General features: G+C 48.0%; 1 protein-coding gene across 1 annotated transcript in view; it reads left to right on the top strand.

The window, feature by feature from the left end:
* The window catches only part of SYT14 (synaptotagmin 14), a 190894-nt gene that overhangs the window by 40329 nt on the left and 130608 nt on the right, over positions 1 to 19957 (top strand). Inside the window, exon 4 of the mRNA XM_054689957.1 lies at positions 4414 to 4629. Within this exon, the coding sequence (XP_054545932.1) occupies positions 4414 to 4629 (216 nt within the window). The remainder of the gene's footprint in view (positions 1 to 4413; positions 4630 to 19957) is intronic.

Here is a 19957-nt window from a genome sequence, read left to right as displayed (position 1 = left end):
ATTCTGAAGTGGTTGATGCTTTGAGAAAATCCACCAAGGCACCATTTCTAAAGGTGCGGAGTTCAGAAATGGCATTTTTCAAGACTTTTCAGCACAGCCTGCCCTCTGTGTCCTCCCTGGTGGGTGCCATTAGCGGCGCCGTGGCTGACCTGAGCTCAGCAGTTGGAGAGGCCAGCTGCGCCCTTGGTGACATGGTGGCCGGGCAGGTGGCCAGTGTGGTGAGTGGCCTCCGTGCAGAGGAGGGAAGTGCCGAGGTGGAAGCGGCCCAGGACGCGTCCTCACTGGGAAATGCTGTGTCTCCAGAAGCCTCTGGAAGCACCAAGTGTCAGGCGCCATGGCCCAGCACTGAGCACAGAGCAGAGCCGGCCAGTCCATCCAGCTCTTCAGCCTCACCAAGGCCGCACCCAGGGCTGTGCGAGGGCACATCCACCTGTGCTGGGGACAGGCAGCGGGTGCTGGCCACAGGCCAGGACTTGAGTCCCAGGGTTCACCACGGGAGGCCCTGCCTGCAGCAGAGCCTGGGGTTGGAGCCTGCCTGTCCGGAGCGCGAGAGTGCCAGAGGAGTCTCAGCAAGCGGCAGGCCCACTGTGACCGCGAACGAGGGTGTGCTCTGGGCCTCCCTGGTGGACCCTGGCCGGCAGGCCTGTGGAGGGACCAGCCAGCAGGTCGGCCCAGCAGACCACTGCAGGATGCAAAAAGACATCAGAGCTGGGAAAAATGAAGCCACCTCTGCCCAGAAAGGAGCAGCAAAGGGTAATATGGGAAAGTATTCTAAGATGAGACAAGGAGAAGGTAAGGTGTCCCAATGCGTATGTGAGTGCTGGAACTTTCTCTCCACCTTTCCAGTGGGGAAAGCCTCATGAGAGCTTTGAAACTGTCCTGTCGCTCTCTGATCTCAGGCCTTGGGGTCTTTCTGCTGGAGTCAGCCATGAAGCTCCCTTCTCCTCCTTTTGTGCCAGCCCCTCCTCCGCATTACTTGTTGTTTCTCACAGACCTAATTTTTCTCAACTTCTTTTGTTTTACCACGAGGGGCCCATACTTCAGCTGGAGTTTATTTAAGTTGAATTTTAAATTTTCTTATTTTGTAGCTGATGACCCCAGTCCTTTCAGACCTGTCCTGGGAGGAATCTCTAGCAAACGTTAACGTTTTTCCTTGAAGCAGGTTTTACGTGCCTGAGTAACAGGCTTCAAGATGGGTACCCACAGGGCCTCCCCGCTGGTGCAGCAGTTGAGCGCTGGGTTGTGAAGCTGCCTCAGCCTCTGCAGCACCAGTTCAATCCCTGGCCGCTGGGCAAGGGTCCCACATGGCGCGCAGACCTCTCCTGCCGCCCGCTGCTCCCCTCAGCAGTGTATTTCGTCAGCCTGCCTGTTCTGCTCTCCGCTCTGGCTCTGTTGAGTTCTCTCACCCTCCCGCGCTTCTGACTGTACCCAGTGCTTGTATAAATAAATAAATAAACCTTAAAAAAAAAGATGGGTACCCACAGAGTCGTCAGGAAGCCTTTGCTACCCTGTCCTGTATTCACGAACAATCTATTATTATTCATGAGTTCTTGAAGATTCCAACTGACAATGTATAGTTTCCAACCACAAAATTTGTGACAATTTTCAAAACAATTACTACACAGTTATTTGGTTTGGGTGGCAGAATTGCTTCCTACTGGCAGTAGTTTCTTCTGGGAACCCCTAAGTCATTCCCTTTACTGCTGATCTGATTGCTGAGGATTCATACAACATACATCTGGGACTTTCCTATACAGTTAGAATCTCGTGAGATAAACTGAGAAGCAGTGAAACATGGAAGGCTGTCAGCTCTGCTCCATGACATCACCCACGACGGCACCTTCTCTGAGATGAGCATGGTTTGTAAGTGGCAGAACCGAGACTGCACTGATGTGAAGGGGATGCCAGTTTGGGAAACATGTCCACTGTAGAGTCTGCTTTTCTAGCAGTTTTCTTGACTCTCAGATTCAGGTTTGAACCTGATCATTATACCAATGCAAGGTTTTTGGATAACCTTGGTTTGTTCTGGAAGCTCCGTTATTTGAAGTGGCCAAAAAAGAAAATGAAGTGGGATCACTGACCTATTATTTTACTCAGAACATAAGGAGGCAGTGGGAATAGCACTTGACAAGAGCTGCTGGCTTCTAGCTTAGTTTTGATTTGTTTCCCGAGGAAGCTTGTGCCCTCTTTGGGCACTGCCCTCCCAGGAGCTGTAAGTCACGGCCAGTGCTGGACCCAACGTCTGTGTTCCCACGTCCTGATGGTCAGTTGGCCTCCAGACAGTCTGCTCGCTGACTGGACTGTGGCCTCAGGAGGACCCTGTCCTGGATCTTTACACAGAGCTGGAAGGGACAGCTGCCCGGAGCTGTGTGCAGGACTCTGCTGTCCTGCTTTGCAGCAGGTGAGGGATGCCTGCAGAGTCTCTGCTTACCCCTCCTGGGCATCCTTGCTGCCCCTGACCACTGCAGTACCCACAAAGTGCTGAAAGCACGGGGGTCAAAATTCCTGGGTCCTCGACTGACTGCCAAGCCCAGAGCCTGCCCGCGGGGCTGAGGAGTGGCGCTTGCTGCCTGCTGGCCCTGCCCATGCTTGACTGCACCGGAAGTGCGGCTGGTGGCCATGTCCATGGGGCATGTTGCCTCTGGCCGGTGTACACACCTGGGCCTCGCAGACGCTGCCAGCTCCTCGCCTCGCCCGTTTGTGTCTTTATTCTGCTGAGTTCAGCTCTGGGGCATAGCCAGGTGGTGCGCAAGTGCCCCTGCCTCTACCTGGAAGCCGCCACCTCCTGCTCAGGCTCTGCAGCCCCCAGGTGTCTCCCCACTACATCTCAAGCCTGATTCGTTGGGCCAGAGAGGGCTGCCCCTGCCCACGGCAATGAATTCTGCCCACTCTGTTCTAGTTTCCTTAGCAAGCACTTTGCCCCTGGGTTGATTGATTGATTTTTTAATTAATGAATTAATTGGGACCCTGGTGGTGCAGTGGGTTGAGTGCAGCACTGTGAAGCTGTCCACAGCCTCTGCAGTGCGGATTTGATTCCCAGCCGGCCCAGGGAGATAGCCGCATGGCGTGGCAGACCTCTCCTGTCTCGCCCGCTGCTCCCCTCAGCAGTGCTTTCGGTCCATCTGCCTGTTCTGCTCCCTGCTCTGCCTCTGGTGAATTCTCTCACCCTCCTGTGCCTCTGACCTGTACCCCAGTTCTTGTATAAATAAATAAATCTTTAAAAAATTAATGAATTAATTGATTTTTTCCCCTACAGTGTTTGCTTTCTCTTCTCAGGTGTAGTCCCCATAGAATTCCCACCACCAGTTCCCCCATGACCATCACCACAGTCCCATGTGCTCCAGTTGCCCCTTGGTGTAGATGAATGTCAACATGGGGCAGTTATGAGAGTTTTACTTCAAAATAAAAGAATGGGAAAGTCTAGTGCTTTTGAAAGTAAGATGATGAAATTTACTTGAAATATAGGGCTATTTCTATAAAAACTTCCTAGGATCCCATCTCTCACAGGTCATACAGGTCACGTTCGGTGTGTATCCTCTCAGACGTGTTTGTGTGTGTAACACACGCATGTGTGCCGAGTGTGTCCATAGAACATACATCTGTACTAAAGTGAGACTCAGGCTGCTCTTCTCTCTGACTTGCTCTTGCTCGTATTGGGGCGCTGCTCCTGAGTACTTGGGGACCTGCCTCTCTGTGCCTGAGGGATCAACATCCCTGTCAGGTCCCATCATGCTTAGTTCAGACACCGTGATGGCTGCTGAGGTTGCGTGTGGTTAGATTTTCTTTTGCTCTCAAACACAATGCAGCTACCCACCCCAAGTACAAATCTTCGCCCAGTTATACTTGTGTCCTTGGGTGGAATTCTCAGACGCGATCAGAGATGTGTGGACGGGAGACCTGACAGTGCCGTGTCACTTTCTAGGAAAGTGGTGCAATGGCGACTCCCCCATAGCTTCACCTGCCTGCTTCCCAGCTCTGCCCCAGAGGAGGCGTCCTGCGCGTTGGGTATTTGGGCCAAATGATCACCAGCCGGGTCTCCTGAGCACGGACTATGGGACCAGGCCTACATTCCTGGCCATGCTTTGAGTTCCTTACAGGTTGCCGATTCCTCAAGAGGGGCCCTGTCTTGGCTTCTCTGTCCCATGTTTGGAGACCTCCAGACTGTCACTGTTTCTATAACCAGAACATGGGAACCCGTCTTCTCTATAGAAACATAAAAATCTGAAGCTTGTGCTTCTTAAGTGAAAAAACGTATTTCTCTAAAGCTGAAACATGGGTTGTGTGTGTCTGGGTGTGTATTCACATGTGTTTGTGTGTGTTCGCCCAGGCGGCGTATGTGCATGCCCAAGCTCCAGCAGACCGCCCGCTGGCTGCACGCAAGTCTTGATTTGCTGTCCTTGTCGTTGCAAACAGACAGCCCCTACGCGGACAGGGACGAGCGGGGCTCATCCTCGGATAGCGATGACGAAGCCCTGGGCAAGTTCCATGAGGCCTTGTCCCGGACACACAGCTGCAGGCTGCCTCCCACAGACGCGCGGCAGAGGAGCTACCCCTGGGAGACACGGCACAAGTACAGTCCCCTGTCTGCTGAGTACGACGGCTACAGCAGCGAGGCGTCGGGAGATGAAGGTGAGCCGCGGGGCGGGCACCCGCAGGCGGGCTTGGCAGAGGCGCTGCACCGGGCAGTGACCCAGGCGGTCCAGTCACAGGCTGGGCACCTAATTTATTCACGTTCAGTTCTATGGGCTCCTGCCAGAGTCAAATCCAGAGCCAAAGCACCCAACGAGGAAACAGTTGTGGTTGAGTCAGCCAGGAAGGGCCCCGCTGTCCCCAGGGCCCTTCCCACCTGCTGTGGCCTGCACCGCCTCTTCCGGGGTGAGTGTAGGCTCACACACGAGATCAGGCCTTGGTCTGGTGTGGCCCTGACCAATGTGCCAGGTTCTCCCAGGGCAGGCATTGCTGAGGCAGTGATGCTGGGAGCAGGGACTTCGGGGTTGGGGGGAACCCTCGAGGGCCAAGTGGGGAATTTTCAAGGGTCATTTTATCTCTGCTGACTTTTGCCTTGGGATCGACACCACAAGGTTCCCTGAGGAGAGGGATGCCTCTCCCACTTACACTTCCCTTCAGGAGGCAGAGGCTGGGCCTTTGGTGAAAGCACCTTTATGTCCACCCCCAGTTCAGTGCCTGCGCCTGGAGCCAGGTCTGCTTTGGCCGCAGCACCTCCACGCTCAGGTGCACAGACAGGAGCAGGAGACCCTGCTTGGCGCGTCTGTCCCCCCAGCTCATGCCTCCCGTCACTGTGAGGGCTTCAGGGTCCCCCACAGTCGTCCAGGCCACGCCATGGGCTCCAGAGCCCACTGATGCTCCCGAAGGCCACTGCCCTCCGCCTCCTTGCTGCGACGCACAGTGTGAGCAGCTCTCCACGTGGACCCTGAGGGTGAGTTGTGGGGTACGGGCCAGTCAGAGAGCACCAATGCGCCCTCCACCCTCCCCAGGGCCTTTCCGGTTGCAGAGCATGGAGACACACAAGACGTGCCACCAGAGGAACTGAGTCCAGCGTGGGCGCACCTGTGACAGGTGTAAGCAGGGGGTGGCCACGCCCACATCCCCATTCTGCATAGAATGCAGAGGGAGGGCGGGCACTGGGCGCCAGGTGCCGGTGGGTTCCCCTGTCTCTGCGATGGGGACGCACCTTCCCGCCCAGCAGTCCCGGTGGTCCCAGCCAGTCAGCGTCTACCTGGTGCGGCCCCACAGTGCCTTACGCTGGCAGAGCAGGCAGTAAGTGGTAGCTGCATAGCAGCACGCATGTGGGTACCATCCTCAGGCCTTGCCCTGCCCTGAACTCTGATGCCTCCGCTGCTGCTTCCCAGGCCCACGCCCTAAACCCTGAGCTGTGTCCCATGATGTGAGCCCTGAGCGCACGGTGAGCTCATGTGGAGCTGACACAGCACATGGGTGTCTGAGTTCCCTGCGCGTGAGAAAGTTATGTTTGCGCCCGTTTGTGGTCTGGTCCCTGCAAGGGCTGGGTGTGTGAAGCTGCACGCGTCTGGACTAGAGGCCATGGGGGGCGCCCCCTGCTGGACAGATGCTGCAGGACAGCCGCTCGCTGGGGCCGGGTCCTGGAATGTAATTGCTGTGAGCTCCCTGAAACCAGATTCCCGCCTAGCCAAGCCTACCTGTGCTCCCTCCACCCCAGGGATCTGAGTTGACCCTGGCAGGTGGCTCTGAGGCCCCCCAAAGTTTGACTCACCAGTGGTGTCACAGGCATTTGTTGGGAGCCTTTGCTGTACTGTCCTAGGCCCTGGGCATGGGGCTGGTGCAGCCTGCGGATGTCTGCAGGGCCGCAGTGGGAGGAGGCAGCCAGCGTGGCCTGAGTCGGGGTCCAGTGGTCAGTTCCCTGCGGAGCGTGTGGGAGGCTGGCTCCAATGTGGGCTGCCCCGGGAGCTGCCCCCACCACCAGCTGTTCTGGGGCCACCTTGAGGTGCAAGACTTTGAGAGTTTCTTTACTGTAACAGGGCGGAGGGGGGGGCTGCCATGGGCAGGAGGGCTGTTGGACAGATGGTGAGGAGGTCGGAGACTAGGGCCAAGGGCCTCGCAGGTTGAAGGGGGCTCACAGACCCTCTGGTGAGTGATTCAACGTGGGCACTGAGTGGGGAGTCAGGTTCCTAATTAGGTTGGGGTGCAGTAGAGAGGTGAGTGTGGGGGCAACTTTCTCTGATTGTGCTGAATTTGGGGTGTCTGTGAGGATGGTTGCCCTGCAGGTGGTGAGGGGCTGACCTTCCAAGCGTAGTATAGCACTGAGAAGAGGTTGTAGGTTGTAGTGCCAGCCCAGGGCAGATTCAGCGGGTGGGGGGACAATTCGATTGGGGGTGGGGCTGTTGCAATGATTGTAAGTCCTGACCCTCCCCACCCCCCGGCTTCCTGTGAAGTTCTCATCACCAACAGGTTTTGGGGAGGGCATGCAGCGCACCTGGTTGGGGTGAGAACCTTGACTTCGGTGTGGATATGGGTGGCATGGACTAGGAGAGGGGGTTGTTCACAGACAGGGACGTTGTGATCCCCAAGTGCAAAATGGTGGAATTTGGGGGTCTCAGGATGCTTGGCCGGGAGTGGTGGGAAGAGAGACGTGGGCCCCCACTCCATGGAAGTCAAGACTCTCTGGAAGCTTCCTCCAGGGGGTACCTGGGCTGGGGGTATGTAGCCTATACACACCACACAACGCACACACCACTTGCACCACATACACCACATGTACACCACACACACACCACATGCACCACTCACATCACACACACCACACATACCACACATACATCACATACCACATACACCACACACATGCCACACACCACACACACCACACACACCACACGCACCATACATATCACACATCACACGCACCACATACACCAAGCACATGCCACACACCACACACCCCACACATCACACCCCACACATCACAGACCCCACACATCACACCCCACACGCACACCATACCGTACACACACCCCCACACACATCACACACCACACACCCACACCACATCATACACACCACACACATCACACACGCCACACCACACATCACACACACATACCACACACACCCTTATGCTGTTAATTTTAGTATTATCTTAAAATTATGTCCTTAATTAAGGACATTGAAACACATTTTTTATTCCTTTCATTTAATTGTAACTGTTAGAATAAATCAATAGTTAATAATAAAACATTCTTTGTTTACATTTTCTCTTGCATTTTTGCTGCATATAAGGGGCGGTCCCACTCATTTCCAGTTTCTTTGTGTGGAGGGTAAACACTGAGGCTTGCGCCACCCCAGGGGCCTTAGGGAGGTGACAGGTGGGCCTGGTGTCTGCCCAGCACAGCCCCTGGCCCGGGTCTCGCGCTCAAGTCCGTCCACCATAGTCAAGACTATTAATATTCAGCTGATGTTTTTCCAGAGTTTTCCTTTTTGGCTATAATTTCAAACAGTTTATTTCACCGATGCGGATGAGTACACATTCCTTCAAAATCCCAAGCCTGTCAGTGAGAAGTGCCCCTCGCTATTGTTCTGCCCTTTCCAGAGGCCTCGTCCAGATCTGGCACAGAGGCCAGCTTGTCCTCAGCACTTGCTGCGTGTCCTCCCCATGCAGCGGCCTCTCTGCTCGCCTGTCGAGGCAGCACCTGCCTTTGTTTTGCTTTTTCTTGGAGACAGCTGGTGGCGGACAGTGGGGGAGGGGTCAGGGTCAGCTACAGGACAGGCCCGGTGAGGTGACTGAGTTTCCGGAGGCCAGGGATGGATGCTTAGCCCAGGGTCCCCTGGTCAAGCTGTCATCTATGATGCTCCAGGTGGTTTCTCAGGGAGTAGTCATACCTGAGAGGTCAGTTTTCTAAAGCAACCAAAAGTTAGTGGGCCAGTAGGAAGGTGGGAGCTAACACTGGCCACAGAAACATCTGGTTACCACTCCTGTCTTTCTAAAAATCTCAAAAAGGAGGGCCTCCGCGGTGGTGCAGTGGGTTGAGTGCTCTGTGAAGCTGTCCACAGCCTCTACAGTGCTGGTTCAATTCCCAGCTGGCCAGGGAGATTCCCACATGGCACGGCAGACCTCTCCTGCCTCGCCCACTGCTCTCCTCAGCAGTGTCTTCAGTCCGTCTGCCTGTTCTGCTCCCCAATCTGTCTCTGGTAAATCCTCTCACCCCCCTTACCTCTGGCCTGTACCCTAGTTCTTGTATAAATTAAAAAAATAAATCTTTAAAAAAAAAAAAAAAACCTCAGGAAGGAAAAGATGGTTAGTCAGAGTACAGAAGTGGGAGGTCATGCATGTTGACTTAGGATGCTAATGCCTCACTCTCCTGCCTTTGTTTTCTGAGGTGATTCTGGCCCCATCCTGCCAGTCAGAATCCACCCTTAGGGGGTGTGAGCCATTGCCCTGGGATCCTGCACCCACGTTGTAATGCCAGCGTGTGAATTGTGGGCCACAGTGTTTACGTGCCGGCGCTGCAGCTGTGCCCTGCCTGCCCCACGTTGGACAGATATTCCTTGTGGTTGAGTTTTGAGAAGGAAAAGAAAAAGATCTAGGGTCTTCCCAGTGGCACAGATGGTTCAGCACAGCACTGTGCAGCTCTCCGCAGCCTCTGCAGCATGGGTTTGATTCCTGGTCAGCCAGGGAGATTCCCACATGGTGCGGCAGATCTCTCCTATCTCCCCACTGCTCCCCTCGGCAGTGCCTTCAATCTGTTTGCCTGTTCTGCTCCCCACTCTGTCTCTGGTGAATCCTCTCACCCCCCACACCTCTGGCCTGTACCCCAGCTCTTGTATGCATAAATAAGTCTTAAAAAGAAAAAAAGGTTTTCTAAAGAAGACGATCTAGATGAACACACTTGATTGGGTAACCGGGACGGCAACAAGATCCAAGTCGGCAAAGGCTCTGCGTTGCAGGTTGACACTGCTCTTCAGTCCCGGGGTGGTTTCTGAGCTGTGTCAAAGACATAAATGTCAACTGGGTGACTTGTTTTTGGTGGAATGAAATTGAGGTTCTGTTTTCATTTTAAACTTCTGAAAAATTTCTCCTCTGAGCCATCTTGGTGTGGGCTCTGCCTTTGAGGGAAGAAATCACACTTGAGTCAAAAATCACACAGCAAAGCTGAGAGGTGTTTTGATGCCTTAGCTCATGCTTGATGTGTGCTCACACGGGTGAGGATTTTCTAGAAAACTTGGATATGTTTAAGTCCCCAAGGTGCTCTGTAATGTCATCAACCAAATCTCAGGTAATTTAAATGGATTTTGAGAATTAGTATGTAGCTGCTTAACGTCTAGAGTTAGGAGAGGCCCTGGCTCCTTACAGACTGAAGATTGTTTTGGTTGTAAAGGGAGAGCTTGTCCTGCAGTTTTGGTATGGGTTACTCTGGAAGGCCTTCTTTCAGTGCACATTTATTTTGTATTTTATTTATTAACAATTCAAATAAGGATATCACATTCTTTTTTTTTTTTTTTTTTTTTGGTGTAGAAGAACTGGAGTGTAAGCCAAAGACGCAGGGGGTAAGAGGATTCACCAGAGACAGAGTAGGGAACAGAACAGGTGGATCTACTGAAATACACTGCTGAGGGGGGCAGTAGGGTGACAGAAGAGGTCTGCTGTGCCCTGTTTGTCACCTCCCTGGCTGGGGATCAAACTCAGGCCACAGTGGTGATAGCCTGAGGCTCAACCCCTAGGCCACCAGGGAGGCTCTCAGTGGACAGTTAATTAAGCATTTATAATGTGTGGTTGTTTTGGCTGGCATCTGTGGGAGGAGGACCAGGCTGAGGCAGAGGGAGGATGGACTGTGATCTCTTCACTTATGTTGATTCATTTCATCTTTTAACCATTCTTCCAAGTTTGGACAACTCTGAACTCTGCTTTGCAAGTAGAAGTGAGATGGAGTTTGTTCACGTTGTGGCTTAGGGTTCCTCGAACCTGAGTGACTGGGATGGGAGAACTCTGCCCTGAGGTCAGCTCTGGGCCATCGGGAAATTCCGTATCACATGACAAAAGATAGATGTCCATGAGCACCCAGCTGTTCTGTGTTCTGTTCCACTGAACTGAGACTGTCTGACAAGCTGCAGGCGTGTTTAAAATGAAGCAGATGCACCTTTAGTATATTGAACATACATGTAGTAAGTCCAAGCCTATGTAGCATGCCATGAAAATGCAGCTGTTATTTTTGTAACTAATTAGACCTAGCATTAGTGTTATGCAAACCATTAAGAGTTGATAAGTTCACCCCTGCTTACCTGTGTGAGTGAACACACACATGTGTGAGTGAACACACTTGTGTGAGTGGCCAGAGCCGCTGTGTGTGGCTGTTCAGGTCCGTCCAGCCCCCGGGCCAACACACCTGGCCTTCGCCTGCCCCCTGTAAGTTGTGAGCATGCAAGTCACGGCGCTGCTCCTCCCTTTGCAGAAACTAGCAAAGTTGGTGGGGGAGGGGAGGGACCTCACATCCATCCCAGTTCTTGAGTCCTGAGGTGCTGTGCTGCTAAGTGAGACTCTCAGAATTTCCTTTCATGGTCTTCCAGGTTTCCAGTGTGACAGGTGAAATGTCAGGCAAAGCAGATTGTGCGTGTGCAGCTCACAGTCTAATCACTGCCTCCTGTCGATTCTAAGGCTTTTCATTAGTCTCTATGTCAGCGTTAATAGGGAACTGCTATGCCCTTTGGCACTGAGCTGCAAATAGTCTCAAAGCAGGTTTGTCCATAAAAAGAAAATGCTGTGGGGCTTCCCTTCTGGCCTAGGGGTTAGTCTCAGGCTATCGCCTCTATGGCCTGAGTCTATCCCGGACCAGGGAGCTGACCCACATGGAGCAGCAGACCTCTCCTGTGTCCCGCTATTCCCTTCAGCAGTGTATTTCAGTCAATCCGCCTGTTCTGCTCCCCACTCTGTCTCTGGGGAATCCTTTCACCACCCCCTCCCCTGCACCTCTGGCCTGTACCCCAGTTCTTCTACCCCAAAATAAATAAAATCTTTTCTAAAAAAGAGAGAATGTTGAGCTAACCATTGATTTCTCTTGGGAGAGCTTCAAAAATTGTGCTTGGTTGTAGCTGTGGTCAGGAGATGCCAGATGTCCCCGAAGAAGGGACCAGGTGCCCAGTCCTGCGCTGATCTCGCTGGGAGGTTGGAGTTGCTGCTCTGAGGAAGCCTCTGCTTGCTCTTGCTGCTGCAGTTCTGAATTTCTGTGTGTCCGTTTCTCTGGCACTAATTGGCAGTGGAATTGGTGGAAAACTTTTTGCTGCTCTTTCTGACAGGACAGCTCCTGGACTGACGCGAGGCCCATCTCCCCGTGAGCCACTGATGAAGCCCGGATCTCATCAGTGGGTGAGATTTATCCAGTCTGTCATCTGAACCTTTGTTTAAATTTTCCATCTCCACAAGGAAACCAAAAGGCTGTGTTCTCTGTATCTGGACTACAGTCAATCTTCCCGAAGGGGCCTCCGTTCCTCCCTGGATTTCCCAGAGGCCTGCCATTTAATCTAATTTTTCATTATCTCAGTTTCCGTTGGATCCTTTCTCACCGTCCCGTTAATTTCATCCTCGTATTACTGCACTTTGACATTAATGGACTGTCACTGTGGAGGGTGTGATGCTGGCCGTGTAGGACTAACATGAAATGTTCCTAATTGAGCTGACTGGCCCGACAATGATGGCTCTCGTGTCTGGAGGCTTTCTTTAAATAATGAGTCAAATTTGAAGCTTCTGGGAGGAAACATATATACATTTATTCTTGTGAGAATTTTATTCCAGAGGCTCATCAATGATGTGTCACATTTCAAGCTCTTACTAAATAATCTACATTTTCAGTAACTCTGAAATGAACCTTTGTAGATTAAGATCCTATTACATTTCTTGTTTAAAAGCAAATCACCACCAGGGACCCCCGGTGGCCTAGGAGTTGAGTCTCAGGTTATCACCACTGTGGCCTGAGTTTGATCGCTGGCCAGAGAGCTGACCCACAGGGCACCTCAGACTTCTCCTGTCTCCCAGCTGTTCCCCTCAGCAGTGTATTTTAGTCAGTCTGCCTGTTCTGCTCCCCACTCTGTCTCTTGCGGGTCCTCTCAACCCCCCACACCTCTGGGATGCACCCCAATTCTTCCATGTATGAATAAATAAATCTTAAATAAAAAAAGCACATCACTACCAGGTGAGAGACTGGAGTCAGGGTTGTGGGTGCTTAGGGCTCCATCCTGGTGCCTGTAGCTTGTCAACCTCAACTTGACCGACCCAAGCTTTAGACCAAGGCCATTTCTAGACATGTTGGTAGTCATAAAAATTCAGCCATGGGGTTTGATTTAAGGACTTTAAATGAAACTAACTGCACTAATGTGAAAACTCTAATTTGAAGTTAGGTGTCAAAAGCACCCCCTCTCCCCAATTCACAGCAGAACTCTTAGATCCTTGAATCTGTTAGTTCATATCCATTGTGGTGCTGGCAAGACTTCATGGCACCTGTCACTACATCGTGAACTTGCCCTTTGTATCTTGCCCAGCTTTACCACCTTTGCTATTTACAATTAATCTTCTAAGATGGCCAGAGTGGCCTTATTTATTTGTTCAATGATCTTTTTCAGTAGTGTAAAGATCTGTTATCCAGTGGCTTGATGTTCCATCTCAGAAGGCTTCTATTTGTCACAGGAAAAGAAGCAGTAGGTGCACTTAACTCATGTTAGAGTCGCGCCCTGGCTGCTTAAAGGCAGCCCTGATGCAAGTGGAAGGCCAAGGAGATCGACTTGAATTATGCATGACTGTCTGCATTAGCCTGCCGGATGGAGAATGTAAACATGTTCTGAATTTTAAGTACATGACAGTATATGAGTGGCAGGTTAAAAATAGAACTAATAACCTGAGTGCATATTTGGAAATCTGATTTTTCCTGTGTGAAACTCTATAGGGACAGTACCTGCAAGTGGTCGGCTGCCAGTGTAGTGAGTTGCTTTGTATTGCACAGACAAACGATTCTATCCAGGTCAGCGAGGTTTTTTTCTTGCTAATTTGTTGAACTTTTCACAGTAGAAACAAAAACAAGTGTGCAAGTGAATAAGGATCACCCCCTACAGTTCCAAGCTGTTTCAAATGTGTTTTTCAAAAAAAATGGCCCGGAGCATCTGCTTGCTCAAGCACTGTCCACTGTTCTAGAACTGCGATGGGCACCACTGAACGTCTTCATGGGGAAGTTTGGCATTCTAGTGTCTCGAAATCTTGCACCTTTCACTCCCATGGAAACTGGGACAGGGGAAGTCCATTCTGAATAGCTCTTGTGTCTAGACGACTGTCTTTATTTTGCATTTGTAAATATAAGATTCCTCTAAAGCCATAATCACTCTTTATGATATTAAGTGTCCACGGCCCTAAAGTTCTTTGCTTATATCATTTATGGTTTCTGGATGCATATGCATTTTTGTTTGTGAATATTGGTAAATTTGACTCATTTCTCTTTTGCATTAATACTGCTTTTCATATCAAGTCTTAGAGGCCATAGAGACAAAAAATTTAGCCTTTGTTGCATATTAATGAATATTTTTGTTACTGGCTTTTTATATTATTTTTTTTTTTTTTTTTTTTTTTTTTTAATTTTTTTTTTTAATAAATTTTATTGTTATATTCCCCTAAACAATTGCACCCCCCATTCTGACCCCAATCCCTCCCCTCCCACCCCCGCCCCCCTAAAAGTGTCTCTGGTTCATAGTTTTTTGTGATTTTGATTTTCACTTTCTTATAGTTATTCATTTTCCTGGTCCCTTATTTAAGTTTTCTAGATTCCTGCTATGAGTGAGACCATCCGGTATTTTTCTTTTTCTTTCTGGCTTATTTCGCTGAGCATGATCCCTCCAGCGCCATCCATGTTGCTGCAAATTGCATGTGTTTATCTTTTTTTGAATGCTGAGTAATATTCCATGGTATATATGTACCACATCTTCTTGATCCAGTCATCTATTTTGGGCATTTGGGTGTTTCCAAAGCTTAGCTATTGTAAACAGTGCTGCTATAAACATAGGGGTGCAGGTGTTCTTTGGAATTGATGTTTCTGTGTCCTTTGGGTAAATACTAGGAGTGGAATTGCTGGATCATATGGAAGCTCTATGTTTAGTAGGTCCAGAAATCTCCATACAGTTTTCCACAGTGGTTGGACCAGTTTGCACTCCCACCACAGTGCAGAAGAGTTCCTTTTTCTCCACACCCCCTCGCCAAACATTTGTTGTTGCTAGTTTTTTTTTAATATGTGCCATTCTCACTGGTGTAAGATGGTATCTCATGGTAGTTTTGATTTGCATTTCCTGATGACAAGTGATGTTGAACATTTTTTCATATGCCTGTTGGCCATTTGCATTTCCTCTTCAGAGAAGTTTCTTTTAAGCTCTTCTGCCCATTTTTTGACTGGATTATTTTCTTTGTTGTTGTTGAGTCTCATCAGCTCATTGCAGATTTTTGTGATCAGTCCTTTATCATTAGTGTTGGGTGCAAAAATGTTCTCCCAGTTGGTGGGGTTTCTCTTTTGTTTTTGTTATTGTCTCTTTGCTGTGCAAAAGCTCTTTAATTTGATGTAGTCCCAGCTGTTTATCTTTGCCTTCACTATCACTGCTTTGGGTGATGTGTCTGTAAAGATGTCCTTGATGTGCAAATCACGTAGTGTTTCGCCTATATTTCCTTCATATATTTTTATGGTTTCAGGTCTTATGTCTAGTTCTTTAATCCATTTTGAGTTGATTTTTGTGTATGGTGTGAGGTGGTGGTCAAGCTTCATTTTTTGCATGTAGCGACCCAGTTTTTCCCAGCACCATTTATTGAACAAACTTTCTTTGCTCCAATTCATATTTCTTTGCTCCTTTGTCAAAGATTAGTTGACCATAAATCTTTGGATTTAATTTCTGGATTTTCTATTCGATTCCATTGGTCTGTATGTCTGTTCTTGTTCCATACCATGCAGTTTTGATGATTATGGCTTTGTAGTATAGTTTGAAGTCTGGGAGTCTGATTGCCTCCATTCCCTTCTTTTTTTTTCAGGAGAGCTTTGGCTATTCGGGGTTTTTGTGATTCCATATGAATTTCATCAATAATTGTTCTATTTCTTTGAAGAATGACATTGAAATTTTGATTGGAATAGCATTGAATCTGTATATTCTTTTGGTAGGATGGCCATTTTAATAATGTTTATTCTTCCAATCCATGAGCAGGGGATGTCTCTCCATTTCTTTGTGTCTTCTTCTATTTCTTTTAACAGTGTTTTATAGTTTTCTTTGTATAGGTCCTTTACCTCTTTTGTTAGATTTATTCCCAAATATTTGATTTTTTTTGTTTCAATAACAAAAGGGATGGTCTTTTTGATTTCTTCTTTCTTCAGATTTATTGTTTGTGTAGGGAAGGCTACTGACTTTTGCGTGTTGTTTTGTATCCTGCCACTTACTGAACTGATTGATGAGTTGAATTTGCTTTTTGCGTTTCTGTGAGTTTTTGGGGTTCTCTATGTATAATATCATATCGTCTGCAAATAGTGATAGTTTGACTTCTTCTTTTCCTATTGGATCCTTGGATGTCTTTCTCTTGTCTTATTGCCCTGGCTAGGACTTCCAGTATTATATTGAAAAGCAATGGTGAGAGTGGAACATCCTTGTCTTGTTCCAGATCTTAATGGAATTGCTTTCAGCTTTTCACCATTGAGAATGATACTGGCTGTTGGCTTGTCATAGATGGCCTTTATGATGTTGAGGTATGTTCCTTGTATCCCCAGAATTTCAAGGGCTTTTATCATGAATGGGTTTGCACTTTGTCGAAAGCTTTCTCAGCATCTATTGATATTATCATATGGTTTTTATATTTCTTTTTGTTGATGTGTTGGATAACGTTGATTGATTTTCGGATGTTAACCATCCTTGTGCCCCTGGAATGAATCCAACTTGGTCGTGGTGAATTATCTTATGGATACATGTTGGATTCTGATAGCTAAAATTTTTATTGAGGATTTTGCATCAGTGTTCATTAGGGAGATTGGCCTGTAGTTTCCTTTTTTGTGTTGTCCTTGTTCGGTTTGGTATTAGTGTAATGTTGGCTTCATAAAACGTGTTTGGTATTGTCCCTTCCTTCTCATTTTTTGGAAGAGTTTGTGAAGGATAGGCACTAATTCGTCTCTGAATGTTTGGTAGAATTCATTTGTAAATCCATCAGGTCCTGGGCTTTTGTTTTTGGGGAGGTTTTTTATTACCATTTCAATTTCGCTAATTGTAATTGGTCTGTTTAGGTGTTTCTATTTCTTCTTTATCTAGCTTTGGGTGATTGTAGAGTTGTAGGAATTTGTCCATCTCCTCTAGATTGTTAAACTTGTTTCCATATAACTGTTCATAGTAGTTACTGATTATTCTTTTGATTTCTGCTGTGTCCGTTTGATTTTCTCCTCTTTCATTGATGATCCTGTTTATTGTGCTTTCTCCCTTTTTTCCTTGTGAGCCTGGCTAGGGTTTGTCTATTTAATGATTTTTCAAAAAACCAGCTCTTGGTTTCATTGATCTTTTGGATTGTTTTTAGTTTCAATTTCATTTATTTCTGCTTTGGTTTTATTATTTCTTTTTTCTTCTACTGGTTTTTGGGGTTTTTTTTGTCTTTTTCTAGATCTTTGAGCTTTGAGATGAGGTTGTTTCTTTGCGTTCTTTCTGTTTCTTGATGTGAGCTTCTATTGCTATATATTTTCCTCTTATTACTGCTTGTGCTGCATCCCATACATTTAGGATATTAGTGTCCTCACTTGTCGTCAATTCAAAAAATTTTAATTTCTTCTTTGATCTCCTCATTAGTCCAATGGTCTTCAGTAGTGTGGTTTTTAATCTCCATGAGGTAGGAAAGTTCCTTGCCTTCTTTTTTATGGTTTATTTCTAGTTTGATGCCTTCATGGTCAGAAAGATGGTTGATATGATTTCAATCTTGTGTATCTGTTGATGTTTGTCTTGTGCCCCAGTATGTGATCGATCCTGGAGAATGATCCGTGTGCGCTTGAGAAAAATGTGTACTCCGTTTTTTTGGGGTTTAGTGTTCTATAGATGTCTGTTAAGCCTAATTGCTCTAGGTCCTTATTTAGAGCTTTGGTTTCTTTACTTATTTTTGTCTTGTTGATCTATCCCTTGGTGATAGTGGTGGGTTGTGAAGTCTCCCACTACGTATGTGTTTTCTCTGATGTCTGTTTTCAGAGAGGACAACAGTTGTCTGATATATTTTGGTGCTCCTTCGTTTTGTGAGTATATGTTAATGAGTGTTATTTCTTCTTGAAGTATTGTACCCTTGATCATAATGTAGTGACCATTGGGGTCTCTTTTTATCTTTTTGAGTTTGAAATCTGTTTTTCTGATAGAAGTATAGCTACTGTTTCCTGCTTTCCTTTTTGGTCCATTTGCTTGTAGGATGGTTTCCATCCTTTAACTGGGAGCCTATTTTTATCTTTTGTAGCTAAATGTGTTCCTGGAGACAGCAAAAGGGTGGGTTTTGTTTTCTTAATCCAGACTGCCACTCTGTGTCTTTTTATTGAAGAGTTTAGTCCATTTACATTTAGAGTTAATATTGATATGTTTACATCTGTATTTGCCATTGTGTTTGTCTTTCCTTTGATTTTATTATTTATTCTTTTAATAACTTTTTTTTTTTTTTGGCCTTCTTTCATTGTTATTCGTCCCTCTGAGGTTCGGCTTTAGGACTCTTGTAGTATTTTTGGAGTGGGGGTTTAGTTGCAATGAAATTCCGGAGTTTCTGTTTGTCTGGGAAGGTCCATATTCTTTCTTCAAAGAGGAAGGAGAGCTTGCGGGATATAGTATTCTTGGTTGGCATCTGTTTTCTTGGAGTCTGTTGACTATGTCCCTCCACTCTCTCCTTGCCCGTAGTGTTTCTTCGGAGAAGTCTGATGTCAGCCTGATTGGTTTTCCTTTGAATGTTATCTGTTTCTTCCCTCTTGCCAGCTTCATTATTTTTTCCTTGTCCTGGATTCTTGGGAGCTTTACTATTATGTGTCTTGCTGTATTTTTCCTTTCGTCGTGGAAGTTTGGTGTTTTCTTGCTTCTGTATATCAATTTTCAGCTCCTTCTTCACATTTGGGAAGTTCTCTTCAATTATCTCTTTGAATATTTTCTCTGTTCCTACATCTCTCTCCTCTCCTTCTGGTATTCCTATAACTCTTATATTTCCTTCCTCATGGAGTCAGATAGTTCCCGAAGTCTTTCTTCGTTCTTTTTCCTTCGTACTTCTCTTTCCTTTTCTGTTTTGGTTCTTTTTATTTCTGTGTCTCAAGATTACTTATTCGTTCTTTCTTCATTTCATCTATTCTGCTTTCATTGCTTTTCCCCAGTTCTTTAGTTCTTCCATTAATTCTTTGATCTCCTGCATTTCTTTACTTCCCTCTTTAGGGACTCAATTTCTTTCTTCTGACCATTGTTTTCCCTCTCTAGGGACTCAATTGCATTCTTTGATCGTTGATTATTTTTCCCTTATCATTGTTTTCCTTTATGACTTCTGTCAGTTTTTAATCACGGGCAATTTTAAATTCTCTTTCTGGAAGGCTCAGAAATTCTTCCAAGTTATTGTCTTTGCAATCTGGGGGCTGGCTTTCTTTTGTGGTGTGCTTTTCTCTGGAGAGTTGCTAGGTTGCGTGTGGTTCTTCTCCTCCCGACTGTCTGTTTTCTAATTTGCCGTATGCGTTGGGACACTGTGTTGTTGGGACTGGCCGGCATCTTGGGTGGGCTTCTCTGTTCCCCTCTGGTTCTTCCAGGAGTCATCTGTCAGTTTCAAGCATCAGCCTTTAATGGAGAAAGGTCCCTGTTCTAAAATGATGCCGATGTGGGGACACACTCCCCTGGCGCCTCGTCTGCCCCGGCGTTGGGTTCCTGCTCCCCTCTGGGCTTGGACTGCAGGCCCGAGGGGGTCTGGCGTGGGCGAACTTCCCCCGCTCACCTCTGGCTCCTGAGGAAGCCTTCTGCAGGTAGTCTTTACTGAAGAAATGTCCTGTTCTAAAATGGTGATGTGGGACACAACTCCCTGCGCGTCTGGTTTCAGGTACACTCTTCTGCGCGCCTGGTCTGCCCCGGCTGTGGGTGCTCGCTCTCCCTGTGGGCTCAGACTACTTGTTCGAAGGAGGCCAGGTGTGGCTAACTCCCCAGCTGGCCACTAGCACCTTCAGTAGCCTGTGCTGGGGTCAAGTCGCTAGGTGTTGCGCCAGAGATCTCTCCTAGAGCCCTTGGGGAGCTGATTTTCCACCCCGTGAACAGGGAGCAGAGCGGGGATGGTAGGGTACACCTCAACGGCTTTGGGGTGCTGTTGTCTGCCTTGTGCCCCACCGTCGTGGGGAACCCACGCCCCTAATTTCGTGCCCCCGGGTCTCAGTTCCAAAGCCCTCAGTTCAGGACGCGGGCTGTAGCCCAGACCAGTCAGTGGCGGCGGGAATGGCGCCTTTTGAATCCC

This window comes from Talpa occidentalis, unplaced genomic scaffold, assembly GCF_014898055.3.
Source record: "Talpa occidentalis isolate TD23 unplaced genomic scaffold, MPIMG_talOcc4v2.1 talOcc4.8, whole genome shotgun sequence".
Classification (NCBI taxonomy): domain Eukaryota; kingdom Metazoa; phylum Chordata; class Mammalia; order Eulipotyphla; family Talpidae; genus Talpa; species Talpa occidentalis.
Note: the sequence above shows the minus strand (reverse complement) of the source record. Positions and strands in the feature narration are given on the sequence as shown.